Source organism: Staurois parvus, unplaced genomic scaffold, assembly GCF_062004578.1.
Source record: "Staurois parvus isolate SC_StPar_1 unplaced genomic scaffold, SC_StPar_1.0 ptg001566l, whole genome shotgun sequence".
Lineage (NCBI taxonomy): Eukaryota > Metazoa > Chordata > Amphibia > Anura > Ranidae > Staurois > Staurois parvus.
This window is the reverse complement of record NW_028319362.1, coordinates 727,999-737,402: the sequence shown is the minus strand read 5'-3', so window position 1 is coordinate 737,402 and position 9,404 is coordinate 727,999. Positions and strand designations below refer to the sequence as shown.

General features: G+C 39.0%; 1 protein-coding gene across 1 annotated transcript; it reads right to left on the bottom strand.

Annotated features, from left to right (window-relative positions):
• Positions 1 to 1,499: 1,499 nt before the first annotated feature.
• Positions 1,500 to 4,700, bottom strand: LOC149435275 (serine/threonine-protein kinase SBK1-like). Its single transcript, XM_089662851.1, has 4 exons — positions 4,580 to 4,700; positions 3,704 to 3,906; positions 2,637 to 3,419; positions 1,500 to 1,571 (listed from the first exon to the last, which is right to left on the bottom strand). The coding sequence occupies exons 1-4, from the start codon at positions 4,698 to 4,700 to the stop codon at positions 1,500 to 1,502; spliced, it is 1,179 nt and encodes a 392-aa protein (XP_089518977.1).
• Positions 4,701 to 9,404: the final 4,704 nt, after the last annotated feature.

The window sequence follows — 9,404 nt, the reverse complement described above, 5'->3', positions numbered from 1 at the left end:
TTTAGGTAGGTCTGCAAATAATTTTATATTTGCTTGGTCTGGCGGTAGTGATGTAATGTTTCTTGTGGTTATCATAATTTTTTCTTTCACATGGTAAAAGTGGATACGTGCCAGGATGTCCCTAGGGACTGCGGCCAGTAGGAACGATAGTTTTGGTAATCTGCGCACAGGACCTATAGCGAGCTCTACATCTGATAGGGAAGGAATGAGATGTTTCATGTATTGTTGAAAATATGGTTCTATGGTGTCCAAATTGATGTTTTCTAGGATTGCGTGGAATTTGATGTTGTTCCGCCTAGAGCGGTCTTCAGGATCCGCTAGTTTGAGGTTAATCTGTTCTATGTCGGTGCCCTGGTCGGTGTATGCGTCTATTAGGTCGTTGTGAGCTGCGAACATTTCCCCCATTTTATTTTCAATATGGCGGATATGGTGGTCCTGTCGTTGTACCATGGTTGAAATTTGTGATAGTGTCGTCGTCAGATCATCATGTAATGTTTGTCACAGGGAGAGAAGCATACTGTTCATAGACAGTTCAGTGATAGGTTGGTCTGAAGCAGGAAAATTTTCTATTAAGGATGGAGTAGAAATAGCAGAATTGAGTGTAGAATAGGAAGGCTGAGTGACAGGAGGAATTTCTATGTCCAGCCTAGGTCTGGACTTAGCAGGGCTACTTGTGGTGGGAGACAGGGGCGGAGAGGACTCACCAGGGTCTCCAGGGTATAATGTTGCTTTGAGCCTGGGGTCTGTTGTGTGCACTGGTCTCCATTCTGTCTGTAAGGCATCTGTCTGTGAGAAGCCAGCACCATCTTGCCTGCAGGGGCTGAGAGCTGGGAAAAAGCTTGTCAGCTTTCCTGGCTTCCCTGGTGATCTGCGGCATCGGGGCATATTCCCTGGGGATCCAGTGGAGACCTGCGTCCCCTTATAAGCGTGGGGAGAGGTCAGTGCCGCTGCTGGGATTGGTGAGTGCCGGGTTATTGCTGGCGGGGATGCGGAGCTCTCTTCACGGAGCTGTAATCCCAGAGCCGGCCGCGCATGCGCCCCCAAAAATATGATAAACTTTGAGAATAATTCACATAGTGAGGTGAAAATGGTGAATTTAAAGAAAACCTGAAGATACTATTTACCCAGATATACTATATGATTATCATGGTTTACTCCAAGCAGGAGTTGCCTGGAAGCTACAATTTGCCTCAATGATGAATCCAATTCACCAAAAAGTAATTTGGTGGTTGACTTTCCAGTACACACAGTTACAAATGTTAAATCATGTGGCAAAGTGGTTGACATACCAGTATATACCTCTGTCAGTGCTAAACAGGTCCTTCTAAACCTGGCTGACAACACTGCTTAGCATTTCAGATGCAACAGAGGCAGTGTTGTCAGCTCAAAAAGTAATTTATGAACTCAAAGGATTTCTGGCAGGATCAATGGGCATTTTTCTGTACAGAGAAAATTCAAGAGCCCCACCCAGTGCACAGGAGGAGTAACTACTCATATATCTACAAGTTACATTCCCCCATGTACCAGGCAGGGGCCTTGTTCATCCACTGTGGATAGTCCAGACTTGTCATCTGAAAAATGTAAAGAAATATTGTTAGAGCAAAATATAGAAATGATCTGTGAAATGCAAACATGAACAGGGAATGTAACAGGACAAAATGCATGTGGTCAGTTCTGAATATCTATATAGAAAAACTGAGTATCCTGGAGTAATAAATGAAATCACCGGTTGTGGTTCAGTTAAAAAGGTTACAAAAATGTTTAAAAGGTTCCGCCAAGAGGTTATATGACAGATTGTGGTTGTGTAAATTACAAACTATCCACAGAGTAGACAAATCTAGTCAAAAAGACAAAATAAAAATGGATAGAGACCTACAGCAACCAAAAAGCAACCATCCTTCATTGATCTGACTGCTCTAGATTCATAAATAAAATGAATGACGAAGGCTCTCTCTAAATGTACTATAAATGGTCTTGGCAATGCCATAATAAAATACTAACAATTTCAAATATTTTACCGCAAACTTCTAATATCATATCCAACAATAGTCCTGTTATTACCATTGTTAGCTAGAAGGACTTTAGTATCGGCCCCTTTGATTCAAGCTTCACTTTAAACTTCTGAACTACAAGGCCTAACCCAACCCCTTTGTGAGTTGCTAACAAGAGTTCTATCACGGACGTACCCCCCCCCCCCAACCATCTGAGATGAAAGTGAAGGACGCATAATGCAAGTATGTAGGTATAGACTGCACCCCTGCCATTCTTACAAAAATGTAGAGTTGGGATGAAAGGTTTAGTGTGTTACAACATTCTTGGTAGATCGGTAATACATTTTATAGAGATCTGCAGATCAGAAGAGGTACAGAGAGCCTCTAAAAGAATATAATCCCTCTATAGGAAGATAAGGTGGCGGCTATTTATTGACTGAAACTGGATTGCTTTAGTATCAAAGCAAAATTAGTGATGGATATTGTGGTGGAAAAAGTGATGACTTAGTGCTGAACTGCTAGTGTGACATGGCCCTAAAAGATTAAATTGTGAATTGAGAAAGGTACATACCTGGGGAAGTTGGCCATATGTGATGTTCTTTCGGACGCACCATCACTCATGATTCTTCTTCATCCAATGTTTACCTCTGCACCAACAAGTAAGGAGAACTCATCATCGAATATGATCAGTGCTTCTTCCATGTCATCCTTCTGGGGCAATGGAGTCATCTCAGACTGAGATCCGGAAGTGTCTGTGGTCAAAAAGTAAGACAAAGACGTGTTAGTAACACTACGCTGTGAGGTGTTCAGGTGAGAAATGGAGGTTACCTCAGATTGTACAGAGCTGCTTTTGATGGGATCCTCATCTTCTTGTCCTGTGATTGCATCTGGGATTTCTTCCTTCCAGCTTTCGTTCATGTATTTCAGGATTTCTGTACATTTACTTCTTTTAGAAAAGTCAATGGCCAAAAGATCAACAAACATCCTTCTTATTCCGGATGAAATCTTTCTCCATGCTTCAGGAGGATTGTCCATATGAAAATTGTTTTGCCAGTCAACAAAACCTCTATATCCTTCATCTTCAGGCATGGCCACCTGCCATGGATAATCCCCTAGAAGTAGGCAGTAGATGGTAACACCAAACGCCCACACATCAAGGCAGCCATCTACAACCAGTCCATCCGTAATGGTCATGTCACGTAGTTCTGGGGCCATGTAGGTTTTGCTACCACACCTGGATGTTATCACTGTCCCTCTGACCTTCGCAAGGCCAAAGTCTGTGATCTTGATGAAGTGACAGTCCTGGTCAAACACCAAAATGTTTTCTGGCTTCAAATCCATATGCACCAGTCCTTTCTCGGATATGAATTCGAGAGCATTGGAGATCTGAAGAGCACACCTCTTAACTGAGTCTTCTGGAATTCCCACCTAGGAATACAAAATCAAAATACAATAGTTGTTAAATACAGTAAGATAGAATATAAAGAGTAATTCAGAATCAGTTAAAGTATAAGCATGGCCATCACTTTTGATCTAGTTTTAGACTAGGAGTGGAGTCTATTGCCGTTTGTTTTCCCCCAAAAGAGATTCTCTTTTTATAAATGTTCCGGCAATCTCCATCATTAAGACAAAGTGATGGGCATTATTAGTTTTAACTCTCCCTTATCCAAAACTTTAAAAAAAAGGGCATACTGAAACCTTAATGTACTTACGTATGGTGTAATCATGGAGAAGAGATCACCAACAGGGGCTAGTTCCTGGGCAAACACAAAGTAGTCGATGGTGGTGAAGGCGATGCCATTACATCCAATGATATTGGGATGAGATGAAAGAAAGTATGAAACGCAGAACTCCTGGAGGAAAGACCGCTGGCTGGTTCTGTTTTTATCCATGGTCTTCAATGCCATTCTTTGACCTGTAGAAAAAAATAATTTAACTTTGATTAAGAAATGGAAATTTTTAGCTGATCATTTTTTCTATCCACTTGAAAATCTCAATATTCGAGCAACGGATCTTATTAAAATGTTTGAGAATGTATTATGCTTCATTCATAGCTAAATTTCAGCCTTACCATCAATCAGCTGTACAAGAACCTTTCCTGGGCTGAAATGTCCTACTCTGATTTCACTGAACACAGCGATAGTCTCTCATTGTGCATCGGAAGCTTCAGCAAGTCATACAGATCCCATCTCGTTTCCTGGCTGGAGGACGTCCAGCATTGTTAGCATCATATCCTTCCCAGCCTGACTATTCCTGGCCTGCCCCTTTCATTCATTATATGTCTGTCCTTTTAATCATGGAGGCTCAGCATCACATGTGATCATTATCTAGGACAGTCTGCATGGAAATACAGTCCACTGCTCCAGACAGATATGTACCCATCAAGGCATTTTAATATTTGCATAACTGCTCCCAAGAATCAGCCCAATGCTTAGTTCCCTAAATCATTCTACCAACATGAAAAAATATTTAAACATGATATATTATGGAGATTTAATAAATATAAAGTCTATAGTGTACAAATGTACAAACATATACATACATATTTGCAGAGGATACTGAAACGGTACTTAGAATAGTTCACTGACCTGTTATCTTGTCTTTTGCCAATAAAACTCTTCCATATCCACCTTCTCCAAGTTCCTTCATAATGGTGAAGTACTCCTGTAAGTCTACCTGCTTTATTTCTTGTGAATAGAAGGAGACCATTCTATTCAGAAATCCTTCAACACCATGAGTAATGGAGGCCATAGTGTCCTGGAGAGCGAAAAAAGAAAACTTGTTGAATTATTAAGAAGAAAACAAATTGTTTTAGAAAAACTATAGAAATGTTTCAAATATGAATACTATTACCCACATTGATATACATATATATATATATGAGATGCTCACTAAAGCTTCACATCTTATTGAATGGGGCTCGGGAATAAGGTTCAGTTATTAAAGTAAGAGTTTGAACACAACAATAGAAATTTATGGAGTATAGTTAAATGAGCTGAATATGGAAAGCCAGCAATCTTTATATAAGAAAATTATCAAGTAAGGTTATAACTTTATCAAGTGCAAAACAAATGGAAAAGCCAAGACATAGCAACACATAAATATATCCAATAACTATAAGTGCAGTTGTGTGCGGGGGGAGAGGCTATTGGTAATTGGTGGTCAGGAGACTCATTTAACCCCCAAGTATCCTTCAGGAAGAGAATGTAATAAACTTTGGTCAGCATTGATGGAAAGGTGTATCTGCTGCCAGAAGAGTTTTGGTGACCCTCATATTTCTGGCAGATACTTCCATGAAAAGATTAAACATTCCATAAGAATAATCTACAACAGATACTCTGCTCTCTTGTTGCCGACCAGCTATGTCAACTTTCCAGTTTTGATTACATAAATTCAGGGGGATGAACACACAGCTCAGTCAGTTAAAAAGTGTAATTTAATCAAAACTCTCAAGGAAAATATAAAAAACGGTTGCCTCACTTTTTGTACTCAGAAGACAGCAGAGGTCATGCTAAAGGATATCAGAAGATATTAGTGGCATTTCCCTAAAACATTCTCTCCAAAACTGTGAAGTCCTAGAATGAGCCACAATAACCATGAGTGATGTCATATCATCCAAACACTCAACTGTCACATCCCTTTTCAAGCACCTTAAAAACATTTAAGGCGTTTTCCTGCTAAATGTCATCTATATGTTCTCAGGAAGACCACATAGCATCAGACGGACAGACATCATGAAGTGAATTTTCAGTGAGATTATGAAGTAGAATGTTGTACTCCTGTTTTGGTGAGAGGTAGTATTTCATAGCAAAGAATTCAACATTGTTCAGTCAATTTCCTGTCCTAAACCTCCACTTCTTGCCCCTTTGTGTCAGTTTTCCATATATTTATTAAATATGCCTCATAAACCTCTGCAGGATAATTATCAGAATGTTCATTAAATAATAAAGATACCTTGATTGGTTAGATGAAAGTGACCTTACCTTAATGTGGTGAGGATTCCGCTGTGATGAAGTCCAATTAGTTTTCTTGAGTATTGGGTTCCTCTGCAGATCAGCTCCGGACAACGTCACCAAATCTCCAGCTGGGCTGTAATAGATGAGTATACCGGTATCTCTGGAAGTAGAGTCATTGAATAGGGGAAGGAGAGGACCTCTTTATACAAGGGAGATGGGCGGGGAAGGCAGCGAATGAAGGCTTTCCATTGGCTGACTCCTGATGTAAATGTTGTGTAAATAACCCCGGATTGTTCTTGCTGATTTGCATATAAAAAGTGTCCTGAGAAAAGGTGATAGGATTAAACATGATGAAACCCAAATACTTTGAAACTTTACAGAGTTTTAATATTAAACTTTTCAACATTGTAACTATAAAATGGGAAATTATTTTTGCTTTATAAGATTTATTTTTTTTTAACTGATTCTAATTTAAATAAATAATACAAGAGGAAATAGTAACCAGCTCATTTATTGAAAACAAATGTACCCATTATTTGCTGGTTCTTTTATACATTATGCCTTATTTCTAGCACATTGCACACCAATGGGTTTAATAAAAAAAAAAAACTAAACCTAAAAAAACTTTATTGCCAATAAGAAAACAATGAATTTAAAATGAATTCAGCATAAAACTACAGTTTGTCATGGCATAAAGGATGCCTTGAACCTTATAAGTCTAAATGAAAAGCTGCTGCAGAATGGCCCTATTGGCCCCAATACTTGTCATTCCTTAACTGATGGAAACTTAGCTCCAATAATAAGAGAATTGGTCTAGATCAGCTTCTCTCAATCAGTGTTCCATGGAAGCCTAAGGTTCCTCCAGAGGTTGCTAAGGGTTCCTTGACCATGGAGCAAATTCTACCTCATTGATGAGTTGAGGCTAACACCAGTTATCTGTCTAGCTATCTGTAAAGGGGATTCTTCCTATTGACCACAAAGGCAAAGGACATTCTTTGCACTGACCATCACACTAACATACACAGAGCTGTACATACTGTAGAGTAATTATTAGCAGGGGTTCTCTGAGACTTGAAAGTTGTTGCAGAGGACCATTTTCAAAAATCTGAGAAATGATGGTTTAGACATGACTTAAGGGTCAGCTTAAAGTGGAACTAAACATAGGGTATCCAGGGCTTGTGCGATAATGTTCAAGTACACATCATTTTTGTACATTATGGCAGACTTCCCTCACATGATGTCCAGATTTCACCTAGTTGCTCCATTGCCACCTTCTCCTGGTCTTCTGGTTCCAGAGTCTTCAGCTTTTTTATTGACTGTCCAGGTTTTATGTAACTTTGTGGAGTTAAGCATTAAGGTAAAAAGAAAAGATTATGTGTACAAAGACGGAGTCAAAGTTGCTCGTTCCACATGGAGAATCTGCTTCCATCTTATCACTTTTTGTTTTACTTCACCTCATCTCAATATAACTCCACTAGTCTATAAAATCAATACTCCTGCTATGTTATTTCCCCTTCATGTCACCTGTAGTTCATCAAGGAGGACTACTGCATGGAGATGGTCACTAAAAGAAGCACCTGAAAACCTGAAATGTGGTTAAAAAAAACAAACAATTTAAATATTCATATGAATGTAATAATACAACTGAGATTGTGTTATTCACTAAAACACACTTTGGTTTTGCGCTGACAATGACAATGTATCTGCAGAATATTGAGAGAACTTTTACCCCCAGGACAGAACTGGCCATCTCAATGGTGATGGGCTTGTGGATTGATATGTTAAAGAGGAGGAAGAATACCTGGCTGAGGTGTGACTGCCGATACTGTTTCCATCACAATGACCTTGTTTATGGAAGCCAACCTCCATTGTTAGGACTAGTGGTGCCCAACTGTGGCCCTCTGTGGATGCCAAATTTGCATGATTATATTAGTATAGGAAGGGACATAAGTGCTTAAATAATAATCTGTACAAGAGTTGAAATTGATATGAATAAACCCAAATGTTATATCTGATCCTCACAAAGCAAAGAATCACTTCCATCTATAAGAACCTCTATGACGTCTCCATGAGGTGAAAACAGGAATTTATTTTGAATAAAGAAGTATCGGTGTAATATGGGCTGTGGCCTCTTGATGGATCTTATGCCATTTTCCCTATTTCCAGCAACATTGAACACCAATGGGTTTAACTTAAAAAATCCTTTATTGACAAAAAAGATTTAAATGAACTTAAAAAATGTAATTAGCATAGAAATATTTCATGAGGATTAAACAGACCTCTCAGGATAGGAATATTGGAGCTGCCATGTCTGATCTTATTTATAGAGATTCATCTCCAAACAGCCTGATCATTTCTTCACTACTTGGTGATCAGTGACCTAGAACAAGCCAGGTGTATATCAAGTAATGGAAAATATACTGACATGGTGCTCTGGGTGAATGACAAGCCAAGTATTGAGGCAAGGAACCCAGATCTGTAACTTTCACCTTCAAAAGCAAACTTTAAAAATGGCTGCTTCTGAATATTGTACAATTAACGTGGGTTAGATATAATTATTCTGAACAATAACACAACACTGGATTTTGGCATACTTAAAGAAACCTTAACCATAGTATTATCAATAGAAAACCACCACAGAATGATCCTGTTGGACAAAATAGCCTTTCCATTACAGCTGGAAAACTTTGAATTTTTTTAAGAAGAGGATTTGTCTAGATCAGCCTTTCTCAGCCATCATTGCATGGAACACGGAGGTTCCTCCAGAGGTTGCTGAGGATTCCTTGAGCAAGGAGCAATTTCTGCCTCATTGATATATTGCCACTGACACCAATGATCTTTCTAGCTTTCTGTAAGGGGGGTTTGCAGTGACCTCAAATGTAAGGAACATTCTTCCCAATGACTATCATACAATAATGTGTATAAGAAGGGATTCATAATTGCTCATTACATACAGAGAATATGATTTCATCTTAACAATTTTGTATTACTTCACCTCATCCCAATATAGATCTACCAGCCTGAACAAACCATATAAAATCAATGCTATGTTGCTTCCCCTTTATGTCACTTGTGGTTCATTCAGGGAGGCCTACTGCATGGAAATGGCCAGTAAAAGAAGAATCTGAAAATCTGAAATGTAGTGAAAAATATAAATTAGCAACTATTTAAAAAATTCTGTAAATATAACAACCGAGATTGTGTTATTCACTAAAATACACTTTATTTTGCGTAAAACTTTGACTATCTAGCTGTAGAATATAGAGAGAACTTTTACCCCCAGAACTGGCCATCTCCATGGTGATGGGCTTGTGAATTGATATGTTAAAGAGGAGGTAGAATACCTGGCTGAGGTGTGACTGCCGATACTGTTTCCATTACAATGACCATGTTTATGGACACCAACCTCTATTGTTGGGACTCCTGATGTCCAACTGTGGCTCTCAGGGAATGCCAA

Excerpts from the sequence above, each read along its gene's own strand:
- LOC149435275 (XM_089662851.1), bottom strand. The coding sequence starts at position 4,700 with ATGGTCTCCTTCTATTCACAAGAAATAAAGCAGGTAGACTTACAGGAG. Across the intron at positions 3,907-4,579 it reads GGCAAAAGACAAGATAACAG|GTCAAAGAATGGCATTGAAG; the intron begins GTCAGTGAACTA and ends TTTTTTCTACAG. Across the intron at positions 3,420-3,703 it reads TCTCCATGATTACACCATAC|GTGGGAATTCCAGAAGACTC; the intron begins GTAAGTACATTA and ends TTGTATTCCTAG.